This window comes from Schistosoma mansoni (genome assembly GCF_000237925.1).
Source record: "Schistosoma mansoni, WGS project CABG00000000 data, chromosome 2 unplaced supercontig 0120, strain Puerto Rico, whole genome shotgun sequence".
NCBI classification, from domain to species: Eukaryota; Metazoa; Platyhelminthes; class Trematoda; order Strigeidida; family Schistosomatidae; genus Schistosoma; species Schistosoma mansoni.
This window is the reverse complement of record NW_017386000.1, coordinates 433,624-457,334: the sequence shown is the minus strand read 5'-3', so window position 1 is coordinate 457,334 and position 23,711 is coordinate 433,624. Positions and strand designations below refer to the sequence as shown.

General features: G+C 31.8%; 2 protein-coding genes across 2 annotated transcripts in view; one reads left to right on the top strand and one right to left on the bottom strand.

Annotated features, from left to right (window-relative positions):
* The window catches only part of Smp_013860 (glutamate-cysteine ligase), a gene marked incomplete at its 5' end in the record, with an annotated part of 31,152 nt that extends 12,198 nt beyond the window's left edge, over positions 1 to 18,954 (top strand). The window contains 4 exons of the mRNA XM_018791568.1: positions 1,817 to 1,968; positions 5,874 to 6,053; positions 15,697 to 15,814; positions 18,433 to 18,954. Coding sequence (XP_018645277.1) covers positions 1,817 to 1,968; positions 5,874 to 6,053; positions 15,697 to 15,814; positions 18,433 to 18,704 — 722 coding nt within the window. The 3' untranslated portion in view covers positions 18,705 to 18,954. The remainder of the gene's footprint in view (positions 1 to 1,816; positions 1,969 to 5,873; positions 6,054 to 15,696; positions 15,815 to 18,432) is intronic.
* A 3,958-nt stretch (positions 18,955 to 22,912) lies between these two features.
* On the bottom strand, positions 22,913 to 23,567 carry Smp_129660 (hypothetical protein). Its single transcript, XM_018791567.1, has one exon. It carries the CDS (start codon positions 23,300 to 23,302, stop codon positions 22,994 to 22,996), a length of 309 nt encoding a protein of 102 aa, XP_018645276.1. The 5' UTR covers positions 23,303 to 23,567; the 3' UTR covers positions 22,913 to 22,993.
* Between the last annotated feature and the right edge of the window lie 144 nt (positions 23,568 to 23,711).

Here is a 23,711-nt window from a genome sequence, read left to right as displayed (position 1 = left end):
AAAACTGCTGTTATTTTGGGTCTCATCTATGTGTTTTATGTACTTGTTGATTAACTTTGCTGGAAATGTATTCTTATGTTAGTTATGAATAGTGTTTAGCTGTTTTTTAATACTATCATGAGAGCAGATGGATTTTGGTTAATAGGTGAGGTGATTCATAGATTCTTCTTTGCGATTGTGAGCCACACTGTCAAGTTGACCTCAAGTTTTGTGCATACCTTGTTTTAAGGTTCCAACTTCTACACAAGTCTGACATCTGAAAATTGAGTACTGTTATTTCTTTCCCTTCTATACATTGATTGAGAGTGACTTACATAATTATTTCTTGATCAAATCTCTGGACTCTTTTCTTCCAAGTTCTAACTGTCGCAAGAAGTTTTTTTTTAATATCATAATCAATTTAGACGTATGATATGTCTAATACCAAATTCCATTCGATCAGGATAGGTTTTAAGTCGGATCTGGTTGAATTAATCGTTGATTCATTTTCTAGCATTGTTTGTAGTTATTAAATGGAGAATTGCAAAATGCAATGAGTGGCTGCTTAACTGCTAAATCCATCTGACTTTTAACCGGTACATGTGTGCTTTAAACCCCACCCTACCTTGATTTAGTTTGAGGTCCCATGTAATATCATTATCTCTCATACAAATAATGTGGCCCAACTTCAAGAACATAACACCTATGCTTAGTCAGATTACTATTATTGTTGTAGGATGAACAAAATATTGAAGTGATTATCTACCCTCCATAAACCCCACATAGAGTCTGCTCGAAACATAATGATCCATTCTGTTATTTGTCTAAATTAAAAATATTCAGGATTTTCGTTTTGATTATGCTTGTATTTTAGCGTTTCTGATGACCGTCAAATCTTTGATAAACAATACTGAAATTTTATATATTTCTAAAATAAATTGAAATGAATTTGCTAATACCTATGATCAATGAGTTTTCAGCAACCACATTAAAACAAACAGTTGTTTATACTTGTTTATGATAAAATTTGAATTTACTTGTGAAAAAACCAACTTCCTCATTTTTGATTTATTCTAGTTTTGTTTGAAAACATTGAACACTGAGTTTCTCGAAAAATAACTATAAATAGTATTTTATAAAATTTAATTGTTTAGTGAGCTTTATATTCTATGTGTTGATTGTTGATTGTATATTGAATCAATTATATTAAAGAATAAGATATGTTTGTGTTCATAGGGATTATTATAAAATATTCATTTACATTCATTTTGCATTGTTTGTTTGAATCCTTCAATTGATGTTTAGGACTGAAATTGATCAGTCCTGTTCGGATTGGCTTGATATTGCCTTTTATATCAAGTTATAAGTTAAAAAACTGTCCCATCTACAATGATTATAAAAAATCAATTACTAGTTATTTATTTATTTATTATTTATTAATTGAGACTCATGACCACATTTTATAAATAAATAATTTAAATAATATGAATTGATTCGACAATATATAACAAATGAGGTTACGTACTAATCAAGGGGTAAGGAAGAAAATAATTTATGGGTCAAATAATAATCCATTTGACAGATATGAAGAAAAGCGACAAACAAATAATATAAATCAATAGTATTTGCGTATAAAAGTTTTTTCAACTTCATGAAGTCCTCCACTTTTCTTCATGTATAAATTGTAAGCTTTTTTGATGTATTGTTTTAAAGAATTTTTTAGTCTTCAGTGTCTGATGTATTGATTTCTTAATTACATGTACCTATTCATTGTTTTGACGTTCAGATATGTTCTTTTGTATAATAACATTTGACTTTCTCAATAAAATGATTTTAGTTTATCGAGATATATGTACACCTCAGCCATTTATTGAAAATTTCCCAAATCAAAATGATCCCACTTCAACGTCTGCAGCTTTACCGAATCATATTTATTTAGATGCTATGGGCTTCGGAATGGGTTGTAGCTGTTTACAGATCACTTTCCAGGTATGTTTTCTCTGGTTTAAAAAAGTATTTCTCGTCACAATTTAATTTAACTTGAAAATATCCTATTCTACTTGAAGTCGTGATTTGTCTGTCATTACATAAAGTTGTGCCTTATTGATTTAGACACTTCAATATCAGTGAATTAGTAAATGAATCAAACCATGCACATATGTTTTTAAATTTAAGTAGTATTACTAACTGTTTCACAATAGGTGTGAGTTATTAATTTCTGCAGGATTTGTTAAGAACTACATTTCTTTGTTTCTGACTAAAGCGTACCCAACATATTATACCACTGAATGATATATGAAAACTGTTAAATTTTGTTTTATTTCGGTCATAAAACGTAAGAGGTTTTCGATGCTAACACGAAGTTCAGTGTGTAAATTCAGTTTTCACATTCTCATGCTTCTATCGGAGATCAAACATTTGACGTACCAGAACTTGTGGATCAACACTCTGATACTTTAGGGCAGAAAAAAGAGGAAAGTCAAATACTCTTTATAGAGCAACCGTAGAAGACTAAAATAATGTAACATAATAAAAGGGTAACTTATCAAGAAAAAAAATAAATAAACAACAAGGGTGAATATATGCAGTTTTTAAAAGTTATTAGGGTGTAACGGAATAGAATATCAAAACCTAATACCGTAAAATTTACGTAGAACTATAATTAAGAATAACTTTGGGTCATCCACTTAATTAATAGTTTTTATAAATGGAAGTGTAATTATTACGAATTTTAGGAAGAATTTGGTAAAACTGCTACATACATACAAACAAATTTAAAAATTATGCAGTGAATAGTTTAAATACTATTTTTTGAATTTTTGTAACTTAAAGGATAGTTTACATCTGAGACTGAAACCAAGTCACTGATAATAAAGATTTCTAGGGGCATCTATTTCTTTACGGTTTCTGGTTATTAGTAGTGTACATCCTCCATCTCTTTCTGTTGGGGCGATCCTGAAAATTTCTCGCAATAGACATGGCAAGCTCAGAAAACATTGAGAAGCATTTTATCTAATCAGCGTTTGACTAGAAGTTCTGCTAGAAACATCGCGAAAATGAAAAGTCACATGTAGAGCTTCTGATTGGCTGATTACTACACTGCTACTATGTTTAGTAGCATTCTAGAATTTTCAGGAAAACCCAAGGACTATAAAAACCCCGTATTTTCTGTACATAAAGGAACCTTTGGAGTAAAGTGCTTATCTCATATTTTGCGCCTTTTCTCTCGTGTTCAAGTCGCTGTGTAGATTTAGCTTGGAGGTTACAAGACTAGCTTAGGGTCAGAGTATAGCGTTCAATTAGCAAGACTTATCACTTTCTGAACTAAATACGGAAAACATTCACATGGCTCAACATTAATGCAATGAGTTATTAGGTCAGTTTTCTTCCAAATTCAGATTACAGCGCATAATGCTGACGTCTTATAACTCTTTGGTTAAAAAACACTGCATACTACGATCATCCAAGAAACCTTCTGGTATTCTCTTAACAACGCTTGTGAAAAATAACCATTGAGTTGTTGGATATTGACCGAGAAATTGCTTTTCAAATGAATATTAACCATGGGCTGCAATGTTCTAACGAGGCAGGCAGCCAAAAAATAATGGTGTTTGTTATCTGCTACAAAAATGCTTTTTACTTATGTCCTGTACTTTCAAGTCGAAGATATACCCAAGCATCTCTTTAGACTAGCGTCTGCTTCAGTTTAAATGTACGTAGTTGAATAGTAAAATTAATTTCGTGATCTTTCATGAGTGGGTTTATATTTTCTTTTAGTTATCACTAGTTTACACATTTTTTGTTTCAGTGGAATGTCTACAAATTAAAAGCAATATAGTTCGGTTGTACTTTTGACCTTGTTTTTTCTATGGTCAGTAGATGCTAAAACCAGACATATTAGATATTATTTTTGTTTTCATCATGAATAAACATAGTAGGAATAATAGCATATAGGTCTTTAATTAGTAATTTATTGTCAACTGAATGCAGTATGTTTGTGTGTATCGTAAAGTCATTATAAAGAAGATATGATCTACGCAGTTTCAGTGATTTATATATGTATATAGATATTTATGAATAGTGATTTTGGTGATACTTTGAACAATGTGAAATCACATATAGCTCATAAATTATCGGTGAGTTAAACTTCCATAAAGGTTGAGGTATTGTTTTATATTCCATGAAAATTTCAGTGTATGAAGCATTTTCAAGTAGTTTAGTCAGAGTCAACCATTCAAACAAAATAGGACTTGATTCACGCTTCTTTCACAGTATAATTCTTTTAAATAAGAATATATAGGAACATATTAATTTTGTGTGTCTAGGATAAGTATCTCAGTTTTTATTTTATCCAACATTCGTATTAATTGGACAATTCAACTAATTCTCATGTTGATCTTTTGATCATTCATAAATTTACATTACTTGGCCATTCATAAAAGAAAAATATTTTGAAAGTAAAGAAACATTGAACAGTGAGGCAGTTTTATCTAATCTATATTTTTACGTTCAATGTTGACCTTCGAAACTTCTAATATTAGTCTAGTCTTTAAGAGGAATTAATTTAATGGAAATTATTCATAGTACTTATGCCTGTTATCCCTTGTGAAGCATAGGCCGCCGACCAGGATTTTCCAACCAACTCTGCCCTGTGCTCTCCTTTTCAGTTGTCCCCATATCCTATTCACTCTTTTGATTTTTGCACTTTGTTGATTTCCACAATGTTCGTCCTACCGACCTCCAAAATCTTCTCTTAACTTCATCTTCAGCTGAAAGCTGGTTTGTTTCTTGCTACTGTAGGTTGCTGCTGATAGTGTACGACTGACGGATATGGAATATCTTGCGTAGTTAACTGTTTATAAAAACCTATACCTTTTTGAGGATAGTTGTAGTAGCTATTCACATTTCAGCTACATACAATCAAACTGTCTTGATGTTTACATGGAAGATTCTAACTTTGATGTTGGCTGGCAGTTGTTTTGAGTTCCAGATATTTTTGAATCGTAGGAATGCTGCCCTTGCTTTGCCAATCTTCGGATTCCTGAAGTGATTCTGTATTAACCTATTATTTTATGTGTGAAAACTTTTGTATTCATAATTGTTTTGATTATATATTTTGTTTAATTTGTCTATTATCTGATCCAAGTGCTTTATTTATTATTCAGCTTCTATGACCTAACCTTTTGTTATTGACCATGAGCTTTTTCACGTGGTATTTCACATAACAGTATATATAACCTAGATAAATTATTCTACTGATTACAAGAATGTTAAAATTTTTGATGAAAATCAATTTACCTATCTTGACGTCAGTAACAGTTTTATTTTAACAAATAAGCTTTGTTAGCAGCTTAATGTAGAATTTGAGTTAGATTTTAATAAAATAATTACTACTGTGGTGTGGGTTACTTATACCCACATAAGTAGTATATGATGGTGGTCAGGCATAGAATGTATTTCACTAGAAGATTGATAAGGAAAGAACCGAAACGAAACGCAAGTGGTATGAAAATGCATGAACAATGAAATCAGAGAAGATGGACTGGAATGATCAAGATTAAGACAATTGATTGATAATTTGCAAATTAACTGTTTACTGTATGGTTGTCAGATTTTAGTGAGATAATCTGTAATTTGTGCTTAAATACATTCGATTGTCCACACTCGTGTTCTTGTTCACTACACTACGATTAAAGTTACGTCATTAGATTATTAGACAATGGGGCAGTAAACAGTTAGCGAATTTACTGCATAGCTGAATCATTTACATCAGTTTCACTAAGAGTATCGAACTGTTATGTGTAATATGGATGTACTATACTAAATGTTTGATATTCTACTCCACGTTAATTCATCATTTTCTGTCTATCAATTATTCTACTTTCGAATTATAGGCATGTTGCATTGATGAAGCCAGGATCTTATACGATCAGCTAGCAACAATGTGCCCAATTGTTATGGCTTTAAGCGCAGCCACTCCTGCCATCCGAGGCTACTTACTGGATTGGGACTGCCGTTGGGGTATCATATCCGCATCAGTTGATGATCGAACAGAAGAGGAGCGAGGAATCAAGGTTTAATTTTTGTTCATGTTTATCATTTAAAAATGCGGTGCACGTAAAGAATAATACAGGGTTTGTTGAACATAACTTTGATAAAGCACCAGTCAACTACAATCAAAGTAGAACTTTGAACAAATAACTCATCGTTCAAAGTGTCTATGCCATTTAATTATATCTAGATAAAATTAACAAAATGAATAGGAAGGAGTCGATATAATATCAGCGATAGTAAAAAGCACTAAACATAGAATTTAGTTCAAAAAGAATGAAGTCTAAGGGAATAAGCGCATCGAAATGATATTAAAATCGAAGTTGAATTTGTGTACTCTAGACAATGTAACTAATTTTGAGCTATTTTTCATACTAACTGAATTATCATGATAACCATTCTGAAAAATGCTTAGTTTACAGTTATTTGTTTACACAAACATACAACGGAAAACAAACAAATTATAAATCGTAGAAAAAACCATTTATTAATTGGAATTATCGCAAACATAGTAGAAGATATACATTAGTGCATGGAAGGACGAGAAAATATCCATCCTTTTCATCAATTGGTGCAATACTCCTCCCTTCCATTCGAAGTTATATATAGAATAAGTTTTTATCATAGTATTAAGCTTCTATGTTTTACCCCGACAGGCGATGCTAATCGGTTGTAGGAGTAAGCTAGAAAAAGGCTAGGGGCGGCCAAACGAAAACGTAGCATCAGTCCGTGTGGTCATTGACGAGTGAACTGAGCAATTCAGGTGAGTGCACGTGTTTTTTATAAGTAATTGTTAAAAACTTAATAAGGGGCAGAATTGTTTGCTACGGCCCAGGTACATCCACTCTTTGTCTTCCCCTAGATCTTGAGTCCCGAAATCGCCTAATGCTATTAATACTGTCACTACTTCTACTACTCTGACATTTGTCTTGGTAATGTTAGCTTTCTGTACTAATAGGGCGTTGCAACTTAAGCCGATGCACATGTGTTGGGCTCTACGTTGCATATGACTGACGGACTAAAGTGTCATTGAATAACACTAAATTACAAATTGCTGACAATTTCTGTAAAAATTATACTTTAACAAGTGCGATTGAAGCTGGATTGTCCACCCTTGTAAGTTTCCTTCTCAAACATTTTGTTCGAATAATCTGAATGATTTTACCAAACATCACTATATTTATGATTGTTTGTTTGTACATAAAGCTAAGTTAAGAACTATTTTCTTGAGATGGTGAGGATTTGTAGCTCAGGTGGATGGTTTTTATACTTTTGTTCTGTGAGCTGGATGGTTTGGTCATGAAGCTTTCATCGTTCTTCTGAACGATATCATCTGCACAAACTTCGGGTGCTGATGATATCGTTCAGGAGAACAATGAAAGCTTCACGACCAAACCATCCAGCTCAGAGAACAAAACTCCATCAAAAAGAGATATTTTCTCCCATATAACTTTTTTTGTCATTCCTTTTCTTCTTTCTCTCTAATTTTCAGCCTCTCTGCAACGATCAATTTGTTATTCCTAAATCACGCTTTGCATCAGTTTCTTTTTACCTTTCCCCAATGGGCGCTAAATTCAATGACATTCCACTTGTTTATAATAAAGATTATTATAATACTTTAATTGAAGGAGGCAAGTTAGTGTACAGAAAGTAATCTATAATTGTTACTTTAGCGTTGTAAATCTTTTATGATCTAGTCAATTTCTTTTTTTATCCACGCTACCTTCATTTAATGTAGGGAATAGATTGTCTAATGGCTAATGGACTCAACTTCTAACCACAGGATGATAGGTTTAAACCCTACCTTTGAATAAATGAATTGCACACAGAGGAGTATCTCTGGTATCTTTTGTCATATTCAATACTTTAAGATTAAATTTTTAACAAGCTTGATAGTTTCTTTTGAAATACACTATTCTCAAGTCTGTGGGGTATCACCGAATCGCCCCATGAATCGATTTTTAAATTTCTTATAATACATTCCATATGTCTAACTATTCATATCTTTATACGATCCTAGTGATGAAAAGTTTTTGAACCCTGTGTTTCGTCATCTCGTAGGTTTCAGCACGTATGTTTGAGGACAAAATTAGTTGAACCATTGATCTTGACATTTTCCGCTTAGCCACTTACGAATCTGCTCTTGCACAGATTATTTTTCTTTCAATTCTAGAGACTATTTCAAAGTAATAGCTTAAGTATAATTTGATATCATATTAGTAATGAAACTGCTTACTCCACAGAAAAATTATAATTTGATATCAAGAGATGAAACAATGTTCATATTGTGCTTGGACCATTATATTGTTCACCAACCCATCAGCACTGAACAAGAATTAGTTATTGGGTGAAATTAAAAATAACCTATGAGTAGGAAGATTTAATTACTGTTCTGTAAATTAAAACAGACTGTCCAAACGAATAAGGGAATAAGGCTTAAAAAATAAGCTTTTGTCAGAGACATTTATTTTCAAACTCTTTTCTTACTTAAACATAACAAATCATAATAAGTTTAGCACTCTTGAAATACGTTAATCAGAGATTATGTTATATTTCATTTACTAACAAAGGTGTTGATCATACATTGGCATTACATGTAGCTCATCTTTTCATACGAGATCCTATCAGTGTGTTTTCTGAAAGCTTGAATAGTCCAGAAAATGAAGAAACAGTTGAAAATTTTGAAGTAAGTTTCTTGTTGAACTATTTTCCCGGTCAACTGCTAGTTTGTAAAGTGAATATTAATTTAAGTTGACTTTGATATATTTTAATTTTTATAGTAATAATGATGTCACTAGCATTGATTTCGAGAGGTAACTCTTGGAGTTCTAGTCCGAAACCTTGATCAGCGGATTCCAGTCGTGTAGAGTGTAAGCCAGTTACTTACTTTTGGGAGATGGTTGCTCACTATCGCGCATTGCTTGGGGTTAAGCATGTTTACCATTGGACGCCAGTTCATTGGTCTACAGTTTAAGTACTTTCTTTCAAACCCAAAATCTTGGGTCTGAACCTCGGTGTGGTTTTGCATGCACACTTCTGAGGAGTTTCATATTAAGATGAAGTAGCTGTTTAGTGTTTCGTACTTTTCAGCAGTTCTTTAATTAAGAACAGTCAGTGATGGAAACTAAAGTATTTTAATTTATTGAATTATTGTTACTTTATCGAATAAATGGTCACATAGAGTAGTGATTTAGAAAAAAATGGTCTCGTTTGCCCTTTAAAAAACATTTACAAGGAATATAACGTTTTGACTTTTCTATAACATAACTGTTATATCTAAAGCTTTGATTCTTGCTATGCCGCGCACTACTAGACAACTTGAGCGACCGAACCCGTAACATCTCAAGAGAGAAAACAGAAGACTAGTAAGGAATGTTATTCCCAAAACAGTGACAAATATAGTACAAAAATCTCTTGTATTTACAGTTTTTTGGCTGAAAGTAAATCATCATTTCGGACAGCCAATAGGCACATAGGGAGTCCTTCTTATTCATCCAATAGGTAAGCTACACGTCGACATTCTTGAATGTTCCTCTAGCGGTGATTGGATGGAGTCTCTTTGGGTCTTTCTGGGCTTTTTGAGGCTTCCTTGATTTTGTCAACGAGCCATCCTTACAATTATACGTAAGAAAATTATTTAGGTCAATAAAGTTTGAAATTTCAATAGTGAGGCTATTAACTTTCACATTAATTGTGTTTTATTTAAATATCAGAGAGTAGTTGAATACTTTGAATGCTATGCTACTTTCTTAATTAATTTCAACAAGTATAAAAGCTCAAACGTTTTGCATTTGTTTTTTTCTGTTAACATTTTCCTAATTGAACATTCATTTCACGTTACATATTTTTCATTTTATTTCTTTTCATTAGACTATTCAATCCACCAATTGGCAGTCAATGCGTTTTAAACCTCCACCATTGAATTCATCAATAGGATGGCGTGTTGAATTTCGACCAACTGAATTACAATTAACAGATTTTGAAAATGCTGCATTTGTCACTTTTATTTTATTATTATCTAGGACAATATTAAAATTTAATTTGAATTTACTAATTCCACTTTCAAAAGTTGATGAAAACATTGCAACAGCTTTAAAACGTGATGCTGTTCTTAATGAGAAATTCTATTTTAAACAAGGTCATTTAATAACCACAGGTATAATTGTAAATAATTTTCATTTTGAAATTTATAGTTTACAAACTAATGGTTCTCTTTTGTTTGGCAACGTATAATTTCTTTCTGTTGCACATATATTTTATGTAGCTTAACTAAAAAAATATGATTTTATCATAATAGTATTCTTACAGTTTGTCGAATAAGTTGAGTTAGGGAACAACATTAACTGAGAAAACCCGTTGTAAAATAGTAAGGTTCGAATAAATGGTTTATTGTAGTTCGATACTTTTTGACAGTGAACACATGACATCTTCACTCCTGAGTCCATAATTTTCAGATCTCACGGTAGAGACCATATGCTGAGATTACTAAGCCAGATTTAATTGGTCCACAATTTAAAATTACTTTAATTTGTAGTGTATATACCCGAAATTTCTTTAAAAGTTTCTTAGAGATAATAATTCCTTATGATTTACTGCTTAATTCGATTTGATTATTTGTTTAAGATGGTACTCCAGTTGATTTAGCTAAATCGTGTTCCAAGTTTAAATTCAATCGTACCTATTCTACTCAGTGCGATTTTTCTGATTCAAACTGTACATTTTCTCGTGATGAACAATATGTAAACACATCGTCTTGTAATTCGACATCATCATTTGCTGAAGTAAATCCAGACGATTCCTATATGCTAATGTCGGTGAATGAAATTATCAATGGAACTGTAAGACATTATTGTTATTATTAATGTGATTATTATTACTAGTAATAAGTAGGAATAGTTAGTTTTTCAGACAAATCATATAATATATATTTGCATTTTAAGACTAAGTACAAAAAATTTATGCTTTCTATTTCTTACCGGGTTTACTTAGCGAACACAATGATATGATGATTATTTAAAATAATAATGGAATATTATTAGGTTCAGAAATTTTGAGCCACTTTCAGAAACTCACAGCAAACACAATACACTAGGATGTAGTATCATTTGACTATGCTCTATTGTCTATACAATAGCAGAATATTAACTCATCTAGGAGATAGTCTTCATCATTCATTGATATCAGCTTGATAACTATTCAGAACTAGGGATCACTGTGCAGCTCTTTTATTTTGGTCTAACACCAAACTACTAAGTTATGGTTTTAAACTAGAATATAACTTGCGATAATGGAGAATATTTGTAGCTCAGTTGGATGGAACAAAACTCCACCTCAGAATTTGACTACTGATCTGTGGTTTCTGGTTCCTACTGGTTAAGTATTTGTGTGTATCGTTTTTTTTGAATGGTTCCATATAGTTTCTCGTGCTGCTCTGTTTTAAATCTTGAGGTGATTTACATAATTTATCACCTTTGAATATAAACAATTTCTACATAAATCATTTTAATCATACGCGGGTATGTATTTGAAATTGTTGGTAGATTATCTAATTGTTTATTTTATAATGAATTTATTATAATTTTATTGATAATAATATAACCACAGTCAGTCTGTTGAATTTATGTAAATAAAGGACACAATTATATAGTTTATTTCAAGACAACGGATGTAAAGAGTTTTGATTTTCGTCTATGTAAAACAGTACCAAATATGTATTTGGGTTTCATCTACATAGTTTATGTTCATATTTCCTCATAAAAAGTTTGATTAAAATATTTATTAATTTCTAATTTCTAATATATATGTATATATACTTTACCATATAAGTTTGCTTGATATGATTCTCACTTTATAATAAATTAAATTGGTGTTTGGGACATGTATTAATTATGTCCAACTAGCTCGTACCTTAACACTCGATCTTGTCTGTCATAGAAGTAGGATGAAAAAAGCTTTGGTCTATCAAATCAAGTCCCAGCCTCAGTCCATGTAGTCATTGACTGCTGGTCTGAACTATATTGGCAAGTTCAAACTACCTAGTTAAGATTGTCATCAGTGGTTGAAGACAATGGGTGACAAAATTCCGAATCGGTCTCAGAAAACGGTGATCTATTTATTTTTTGTTTTTGAATTCTGCGGCTTAAAATTATCTCTTACCTATTCCTGGAGCTCATCAATTCTTCTCAAACTAGATAATCTTCGCCTAATCTTTATTGCTACCATTTATATTACTTCTACTTCATTATTCACCTCCGTACATTAATTTGGTATGACAACGTGAACCGATGTATATATGCGGCAGGTCCGGGGTTACTGATAATTAGCTGTATAATCTAAAGTGAAATATTTTGTGTTATAATATTTACTGTGTGTTGCACAATCAACTCATCCATATATGATTTCGTTTTTCATATTCAATCAGCTCTCGGTTCAATATTCGAATTTATTATTTACTCATAAAGTGGTCTTAAATTTGAATCGTTAGTAGACTATGCAAACTATTAATTCTGGTTGCCTACCTATTAATTTAAAGTAACATTAATGGAACAGGGATGTACACCTTTAAACAAGTCATATGTATTTAAAAACCAATTTTGATTATTTTAAAAACGATAATATTTCTTGAGTTTAGTAAATACATATAAAGTTATCAAGGTAGAAGATTTTTAGGGACTATTTTAAATAGAACACATCTTCGTCTAATGCTTACTCATGATGAAAATGATTATCTTCAAAAATTCTGGAAATTATAGGCATAAAAGGGGTCTACAAAGTGGATTTACAAGAAAGTATTTCTAATTAGATGAAAATTTATTTCTATCAATTAACCCTTATAGCTTTTATGACTGAATAATGCACTATTGACAAAATATAATATGATCATAAATTATCTAATATTGCCATGAACTATTTCCCTCAGGATCCTGGAGGTCATGTGCACTATCGGTTTAGAATGAGGGTTTTCCAACTCCCCTAGGTGGACCTTCCGTGTCCATCAACCCGGTTGATACTCCAGACATTCTTTTTTCGTCTTCTCAACTTTGCACAAAACATCCCCTTCACGAAAAGGTAATGAGTAGGACTTTCCTGACAGTGTCTGTGTACGCGTGAGAGCATCTCGAGAGGGGAGAGCGGATTCTCCCCATCCTCAGCCGCACCAGGGCATTCAAGGTCTTTACATCATGCTTTACATCTTTTTATGGAGTTAGTTGGTTCGGAAGTTTTTTTGTTGGAAAGTTCTTAAGTATTCCTGGTAAAAGTTCAGAGGGGCCTTAGGAACTCTGGGAAACATTTTGTCTGGTCAGCGTTGAATAGAAGCTCCTCAGAAACATCTAAAAAGTGAAGAGTCATGTGTAACGTTTCTGATTAGATAATTACCTATGCTGCTACTATATTTAGTATGGTTCCAGAGACTATCTGAAACCCTATAAATAACTCCAATTTTCTGCGCACAAACTAACCTTTGAGTAAAGCGTTCTTTTCACATTCCGCGCCTTCTCTCTTGTGTTCGAATTATCGTGTAGATTTAGCCTGGGATTATTAAAAACATCTAGGAAACTGATTCAAACGTTCAGTTAAAAGATTTATCACATTCAGGAGGAAATCAATTTTTAAATTCACCAATTGATTTAAAATAATTTTTATGCATTAACTTCCAATGCATTTCTTCTTCTAGGAAGTTAGTTTATTAAGTTTTGATGCGTTGCATTGTATGAATTAATTCACTGTTTTATTTTACACTTAAACGATGACTACTCAGTTAGTAATTGCTGTAATTCATAGTCATTGAAGTTCATCTATATCCATACATTTCTATTTGAAGTAAGATGGATGTAAACTTAAACATTTTTTAATTTGTCCAAATAATTCGGTTTTTTTCCTTTTCTAAGATTTGTTCTTTAAATTATTTTAGAACTAGAATAAATGAATAATAGTGTTGTATATAACATCAAATTTGTCATTAGCATTATCTTTTCTTATTATGCTCCATAACAGTTTTACAGTTTAGAAGTGGCAAACTATTTACGATCTAATTCTAAAAGTTAAGATTAGAGTGAATGTCAGACTAGCCTATTATCATGTTTAAATCTGCTGCTTTGCGTTTAAAAGAGGAAGTATTATTATTATTACTATCATTATCATTACTACTATTATTATTACCATTACCATTATTATTATTATTATTATTATTAGGTCATATGAACTAAGTTATATGCATCTTTTTTGAAGCTACTTCCTCTATTAGTCATTTGTTAAATGCTATAACTTTCTATATTTAACAGGCAAAAAATGGCATTAATATATTTTTCTTTATAAAAAAATTATTTCTACTTAATTATAAAAAGGTCAAATAATGTAATAAGTGGTGAAATAGCCGTAATTTTGCAAACAAAAATTAATTTTCACTTGTTGTTAGTTAAGATACTAAAATTTCAAAAATTAATTCATCATCTCTATAGTTGAAAGCGTAGGCCATTTGAAGCTAAACCACCAGGGAAAACCTGGAAGCACTGCACGGCCTTTTCGTCCTATTGTGGGACTCCTCAGCAGTGCGCATCCACGATCCCGCCTCACGAGATTCGAACCCAGGACCTATCAGTCTCGCGCGCGAGCGCTTAACCTCGAGACCACTGAGCCGGCATCCAACGAGACTGATAGGTCCTGGGTTTGAATCTCGCGAGGCGGGATCGTGGATGCGCACTGCGGAGGAGTCCCACAATAAGACGAAACGGTCGTCCAGTGCTTCCAGGTTTTCCCTGGTGGCTTAGCTTCAATTGAATCACGCTTTAAGCTATGAAAATACTAAATCTCCATAAAAAACCCCTTCATCATCTCTAGTCTAATTTTGTCTACTTTAATTTAAGTAATCAGTTAGTGATATTATGTATCATAGAGAAAGATTTGTTTAAAAAATACACTATATAAAGTATCATATATGGTTATTTAATTATTATTCATAAATTTATTTTACAAAAATGACTATGTAGAAATTTCCATAATTATTGATAGTGTAGTTTGAAATTTATCTCAAAATGGTCTATTTAGTCAATAATAACAATTAAGTAAATAAAGATGATCCGATTGATTACTATAATTAGACGAATAAGTAAAATGTATGATGACGAATATCAAAAGTAGCAATCGACTGGTTAACAGTTGTTGTTTCTCTTTTATCGATTTCCAGACTGAAACCGTTCATTTTTTTCAATCTTCAGGAAACACTTTTTCCAACATATCTCATAACGTTATTTCATGGCTTCTACACCACTGCTACTTCATATATCATACTGATTAAACATGTATAACATAATCGTAGAAAAAAGTATTGATATTTTAAAAAGAATTCGGGTACACTTTCGAATTGTGATTTCATTCTTTTCAAATCGCATTCGTAATTACAGATAAGATAACCGTCAGTTTTGTATAATTTTTCTGATGAATATTGTCAGTTTATTGATATTGACCTCGCGTTTTAACTGATAAGACCATAACTTAATAATGTGAGTAAATAACAATTCATTCTCAGTGTATTTATACGATACAATCCGATGTGTTAATTTCCTTTCAATATCATTATGATTTTGTGTTACTTCTTATAAGTCTCGTATATTGTTTGTACTGAAATTGATTAATTCTTTATCTCTATCGCTCTCCATTTTACTGTAGAGTACTTTTCCAGGTCTTCTCCCTTTAATTCGACATTATGTTCAAGAAACTGGTGGACATCTTGAAACTATTGATCTTATTAATAGCTATTTGGATTTAATACAAAAAAGAGCATCAGGTTAGTTCGTACTTTGTTTTTGTATAAATTATAAGAATTTCATTTATCACACTTGTTGAAACTGAAGTGAATCAATGAAAAGAATGGTTTTAAATAGTGGATTTCGTTGATTTAATGAAATTATAATGATTTAATCACTAAACTCTGTATATGTGATTTGAGAATTTAAAATTGTTTGAACTATATAGCTAATGATTATCAAACGCTTCATTAATCGGATCGTGTATAGACTAATCGAAATATTCTATTGCTTCCTTATCACTATATAAAGGATTGTAAAATGTATCGCTTAAATATCAACCAATCGAGAGATAAATGTGAATAAATGAAAAAAAATTAGTTGATAATCAATCATATTTAGCTCCACTCAATTCAACTTATCATCGACACTTGCGAACATTTTTTTCGAGATAAGATACCAATCAACACTTGATCATTATTTAATCGAGTGTTTGTAGATGTGTATTCAATATGATAATAGTCTTCACCAAAGAGTTTCAAACTGCAAGTATCGTGCCAACATTCAAACTTAAAATTTCAAGATATATATGGGTTTGAAAATCATGGCAACACAACTTGCCGGTGCTTTGTTTTTGTCAGTGATCATCTTTATGGATATTACTCTACTATTTAGTCTAAGTTGAATAATATAAACTTTAGAGAGTCAAACATTAAAACTTCTGTTTTTATCAATTGATGTATTTAAGATGGCATCGATTTCCAGATTGAATTTATTTGTGGGAATGATGATTGCAGATGAATAAAAAACTGTGTTATTTAAGAAATCATACACAAGATAAGATAAAGTACTCATCATCTTCACAATTACTTTGAATCCGAAGCTATGTTTCCACAATATAATGCTAAGATTCACAATTAAGTAACCAAAATTAATTTGGTGTATAAATTTATAGTACAAGTTATTTTCTGTAAAACTTTGAGAGGAAAGTACATGGTCTTAAAATAATCTTGTTGAATAAAATACTGAAGATAAACATTTTTCATATTTTCTCGAGCTTATGATCTTGTTTAGTTTGTTTTTTTTGAAACTTATCAGATGATCAGTTGCTTTCTTCATTTCCATTTTTACATTATAATCGAATCAGAAAACCTACGTAATTTTTAATCTCTCTTTGTGTGTGTGTGTGTTTTCAAATATTGCATTATACATCCAAATACACTTTCTTGATGTAAGCAATTCAATCTTTAAAATTGGAAATCCGTTTACATGATTAATCCGTCTTCTTGTGTGTGTGTCTGTATTTGTATATGTATGTTTTACAATCTGAGTTTGTAGTTTAATAGTAAATTACACATTAGTACATAATTTTTGATTCAAAAATCATTCTGTGTCGTTTATACTTCCGACAAGCTTATGTAAAATATATTTTGATCAATAAACAGATAACATGTATATAGGCTTAGTTAGTTATCATGGAAATCATATTTTTTTTCTCTCACATGAATTTCTAAGACAATGTATTGATAATTAGAGTTAGTTAAAACAAGAAAAGGAGAAATATTTTAATGCTTAGCTCATTAAAATTTACTTAATATTGTTTGTTTGGATCTTCCCACTGATGTTTTTAAGACTGCAACTGGTCAGTCTCTAAGATGCAGGTACATCCAGCTGACGAGTACCAAATAGGACGAAACGCGCGTCCTGGATTCCACTGCTAGCCATTATCCATCTTTGCTTACCATGCTTAGCTCATTAGTTGTTGTTTAATAACTAATGATTTTAAATTATAACTAATTCCAAATTTTCTTTTTGTGTGTATAACTTCTTTTTAAAAAAAAGTCTATTTCATAATTTATTATCTTCTTGGTTGTCAATTATTTTATTTATGAACATGATTTCCTTGATAAAATTTCTAATTGATATCAGTATAGTTAATCGGTCAGAGATTATGTTGTTTCTATCTTTTATAAAATAGTTATGAAAACGTATATCAACATACAACAATATTGATAGTTTTCTTTTTATTACTTCGTTTAGTATTACAAGGTACAATCGATGAAAGCGTATATATTAAACGACCTGCCTTTTTTCTGTTTTACTCAAACTATTTATTGATTCATTAAGCTTTTCTACCAAACAAATCTGACGACTCCGTGTTCAGGGTATTCTGTGACTCTGTGTGTCCAATCATCGTTGTCTCCACAGGATTGCTGACATTCAAGGCATCAGGAAGTAATTAGTGCTAAAGTTTGGCTCTGTGTTCGGGCGCACCGACTATAATTCAGTCGGTGTTACTATTTCGAAAAATTGACTTCATTGGCTTGAACATGTGTTACGGAAGTCATCTTATCCACATCCACATTCTTCATTATTCAAAGAGGTGGTCGTTTCATGACATGGTGCTGTTATGTGTAAAAAAGCTGTCTCAAACTACCATCTGTTGGTCTATGATGACTTCCTGGTTAGTGACTTACAGAGGGTGCAACTTAATGGCTTGACATACCTGTGATAATATATCGTTTTCTACAAGTACTAATACTCATGAACAGTAAATCGTTGGTTTTAGTCTTCCTAAATAATTTTATTTGTGATTCATCTGTCGACATGTCAATGAATATTTCACTATTTGATTTCTTTTCGTTGTTTTCCTATTTAGGTGAGTTGATGACTACTGCCAAATGGATGAGAAGTCGTATCATGAAACATACTGACTACAAAAATGATTCGTATATATCTTCTCAAATAAATTCTGACATTATAAAAGAATGTTGGGATATTACTAGAGGTGTTATCCGACCGCCTGAACTTCTACCTCATGATTCAGTTATTGTTAACTGTTCTTCTCTATCTTGTAAATTAATGAAAAACTTCAGTGAATGTAATGAATCAAAAAAGTATACTGTTGCTGATCATAACAATGATCATTAACAAATATTGCATTTTTATTTCTGCCTCTGTGATTATAATCACCAGTTCATTTGATTAAATTGTACCGCTCTTATTTTGTCTTGTAGTTAAGTAATTAGAGAACAGATAATTTAATCTTTTGATTTGCCACATCATGTTGTAATAATTAACTGATAGTTTTTTAGACTTTCAATATTATTATCATTGTATATCATTATTTGATAACTTTTATTAACGATTTATTTTAATGACAATAAACACTAAATTTTATAATTTACATGGTTCTTATTATTTTCCATGCAATCAGTTCCTTTCACAAATGTGAACTAAGTAACAATGATAATGCTCTTAGAATATGATGAATTTGTTGTGTTTCGTTGCTTTCTCTTCAGCTACATACAAGCTGATAAGTTTAGTAAATTCCAAGTATTGACTTAATGCTACATTTGGAAGAAATGAACCACTGACAAATAGGTTGTTTGGGATGTATGAGACGTTAAGAATTAAAGTTCTTACGGAGTTTTTTCATAATTTTTTGGTGTGATAGTGTTAGGATATTCAAGGTAAATTTAATATGTAATATTATAAGACAGCTAGAAGGCTTAGAAAGGAAAAGAAAAGACGTGTCAGTTAATCTCACTAGCTCATGATGACGATTAATTAAAATAGATCAAAATGTTTAGTGCGATTTGTTACAAAGGCAGTTGTGTATTAACTACTGACTATTTTTTACTACAAAGGTTAGGTTTAAGTCTTCTAATTCCTGTGGATTTCATTAATCTGAATAAAGTATAATCAAAGTGTTTATTGGCCACTTCGAATGGATTCGTTTCGTCCACTTCGTACTACGTACCTATCGAACTACAAAGCCCGCTTTGTCCATTAAGGTATGTATATACAGAGTTTAGGAATGTTATTTTCAGAATAGTTGTACTTGTTCGTACAGCTTTACTTATGGTTTAACAGTTGATTGTAGTATTAATTTCTTGCCACTTTCGTTCACAGGTTTGTCAACTTGTTGAAACATTATGTTGGGTTTTCTTTCAGTCTTCTGAAGTTAAAAAATGTGCCATTTGAGACGAGTATAAAGTATATCTCGTCACTATGTTACTGCTAATCATAAGACTGTAGCTTGATTTGTGATTTATCATTTTTTCACTCCATAGTGGTGACAAAATATACACTGGTATTCGCTTGCTAAGCTTTAACAAAGTCCCATATGATCTAAAACTAAGAGATGACTTCCTCACATGTGATATATTCACTTACGATTAACCATATTACCAATGACGCTGACTGATTTACGTCAATACAAATTGAACATTAGAATGTATCAATTTTTAAACTCGTGTTTTTATCCATCCTCTGTATAAGTAGATACTTATCAAAATATCTGATACAAATTACTTATTAAAAGCAGCTGATTGAGGAGTCTATTTTGATATTCGGTAGTTGCCATTAATTTGGATCTAAGAATCTGAGATTTTAGGATACTCAGATGTTTAAACGAGATCAGCTGATTCCTTTGATTTTCCCACTGTAAAAACTTTATGAGAGGTATAAGGTTTTCTTATTTCATGGTATCTATCTTGCTTCCATTGGAATATTGTGGCATATCTCACTAATCAATGTTTTTAAGTTCCAGGCAGCTATTTGTTGACTTGAATCCTACTGCAATAATTTACGTTTGAGTAGTTCATTAGCCGACTATGGTTTTTATTGTTGTTGGTTTGTATTAGTTTAGTATATATAAATCGAAATCTCGAATGTCCATAATTTCCGAATCCGCACCTTTTTATTTGACGCTTGTGTTTTTGGAAGGCTATTAAAGTAGATCTACGGGACTAGAATCGACAGGGTATTTTAGAACTTCGGTGTTGATTTACAACCTCTTAGTGGTCAGGTTATACTCTCAGAACTACTTCTTGAGCTCTCTAGGGTTACTATCAAGTCTGGATATACTAGGACGGTTGGGGATACTAGTTCGAATAAAACATCAGTAAAAGGACACTAACCAGGAAGAATAATCTAAATCATTTAAACTATACTCTGTCAGTAGAAGATTTATGAAGCCCCATGATAAAGGCCAAGATTATTCGGAGGCCACAGGGCCGAGACCCATTCTGAAAGCTAGAGTACCAATTAATATCGATAATCGGACTGTCCAGAAAATGTGAGACCAGGTGGGCCATTCAAATATTTTCCGGAATGAGAAGACACAACCTAACATTGACTGGGATAAGCGAAACTCATTAGATACAGTCTGAAACAAAGAAACTAACTTCACAATAGCTGTTGTTGTATTTCAGTCACGAACAAGAAAAGGGTTTAGAACTAAAACGAGCTACCACTCAAGGCGGAAGTCAGAATTTTCAACACTGATGTTTACTGTTCTATTATACGGTGCTGAAACTATGTGAACTACGACAACTATCATCAAAAAAGTACAGGTACTTATGAACGGTTGTTTACTCAAGCCACTCCAGATCCACTGACCAGACAACATCAGGAATAATCTACTCTGTTAGAGGACAAACTATCAGTCGAAGAAGAAATGCAGAAGGTGGATAGGATAACTTCAACGGGAACCAGTAAACTACATCTCAAGGCAAGCTCTAGCTTGGAATATGAAATAATAAGAGGGGACTAAAAGATACATGGAGTTCCGATATTACGCTTAAGTGAATAAGTAGAAAAGGGCTCTCAGGACTAGCATACTTTCTACGTGGTAGATAAGCACTCAATCACGAGAAATTAACAGCCCACTGTCAACACACTTGTGGATTAATTCCTAAGTTAATAAACCAGTCTGATGGAATAGTTTTCAATGTGCCTGCCTTATGGTTCTAGCATTTCTATTTCAATACCGTGTAGGTCTTGGAAAAGTACTATTTGTACCAACATTTGGTCAGAAAGCAAAGTATTGAACTGAAAAACCAGTTGACAAGCTGGATGGTATGTTAAAATGCAAATGTGAGGAAACCACAAGTGGAATATGATTTTAATTAACTAACGGGAATTCCTGTATCTTGCCATTTGGTAAACGGGGCCAGTTATAAAGTTTGTTTCTGTAGATTTCGTACAAATAGTCTTATTCAACAGTAAGATTACATATTGAAACCTAAGAAATAAGAGATTAAGTCCCTCTAGTATGTTCGGACAGCAGATTAATTTTAATTTCAAATTCCACTTTCTAAAAAATTATTGCCGTTTTACATATTGCTAAATAATCTGACAGGTCATGAGTTAGTTTACATGCCATGATAATGATTTAAAATAACTCAAACCATTTAGTAAGTAGTATGTTGTAGAAAAAAGAAATGCAAACTCCTAACTCCCAATTACAGGTTTTCTAAAAGTACACCGTTTGCTGAGTCTAATTTAAAGTCAGTTCATTTTAATTCCTCTGCATCTGTGCTGCTATTAATTTTAGTTATCATTAACACATATCTTATGAGTGAGTCATTACCATTACTGAAATATAGTCCTTTCAAAACACCACTCATCTGTATGTAGCTAACATCTAAGTACTTGAGTCATGAAGTAATGTAAATGAAAGTCTGGCTTCTACTTAAATTCGTAATATTTTTAGTTGGAGAAAATTTCTAAAAAGAGATTGATACGTACAAGCTTTCTGAATTATTTTCATTTTTTTTGGCTGAAATAACTTCATGTTTTCATTTATTTAATGAATAACATTCTAAATAGAGAAAAAAAGATTAACTAATTCCTTAAACTGTTTAGACTGACATTTTATCTAGTAGATTGTTGCTTACAAAATGATCCTTCTGTTTATATTTTTGGCGTACAACACCATACTTGTCTATAATATCAACAGTCCCGAGTTACTTGTAAAAGTTTTAAGGTCAGAACGAGGGAATTGTCTGAAACACTACTATTATTACGAAAATATATGAAGAATACTTATAAACATGATTTCATGAGGTGTTTTCTGCTTTTGTACAATCTAAAGAGAAATACTTTTTGAAATAGTTGTTATAAAGTAGTCAATAGCTAGTTGCTGTGTCCAAAAACAAAACGACGGACAAAAATAGAAAAGAGGACTCGGGATAGGGAAAATAAAAACTTTTAGAATCAAACGAAAGCTCAGTGAATGTACAGAAATTGGAAGTGACTGATACAAGTGTTAAAAACAATAAGACAGAGTTGATCTGAAAGATGTTATGAATGTGGGCAATATATTTCGAACCAATCTAATCAAGGCATTCTATGTGAAAATTAATACAGCTCAATTAAATAAAATTTCAAATTAAGATATATTGACATTTGTAAATAAGGAAGAAGAAAAATCAATATAATGTTGGCAAGAAAACGAAATTGTTGCACAATGCAAGACCCCAAAATCTCATAAGGATTACCGCGTCGAATTCATGATTATAACAAACTATTTCTGAACACATAAATAGGAGTTTGAAATTCCGAATAACCAAGGTTTCTATGAACTTAAGAAATTGTCCCTGGAAATTTTTATGCAACGTTTTGAAAGCCGTGTCAATATTAATTCGATGCTCTGTTTTAATTGTATGTTTTGCCAACGATGAACATGGTTTTCTACTTCCCATGTTTGCATGTCTTCTTATTATCCAATCAAAACTCATAAAAAGGACTAGCCGGCTTAAATTTTGAGAAGTTGCATTAAAGTTATAAATTTAACAATATGCACCAACGAAGAAGGGTTACGAGCTATTTCTTTATAATGATTTAAAACGGTGTCAGTTACTGAATATTAATAAGTGGTATAACGAAATATACAAAAGGTAATGAAATGGGGAGAAACTGAAGATCAGTCTCGCCGAGAACTAACAATCATTGTTATGTAGCGTGAAGCAATGAATAAATTGTTCCTTCTATTGTAGATCACTTAGCTACCAATATTTATTACACTACCAATCTCTCTCCATATATATTGACATGTACAATAAGACTGGTAAAAACAACGGTAATAAATCCACTGGTCTAGAGTGCTATATCAGGACGAAGAACAAGTGAATGGTAACCGCTAGGATC

Coding starts and splice junctions, on each gene's coding strand:
- Smp_129660 (XM_018791567.1), bottom strand. CDS start 23,302: ATGAGTTTTGATTGGATAATAAGAAGACATGCAAACATGGGAAGTAGA.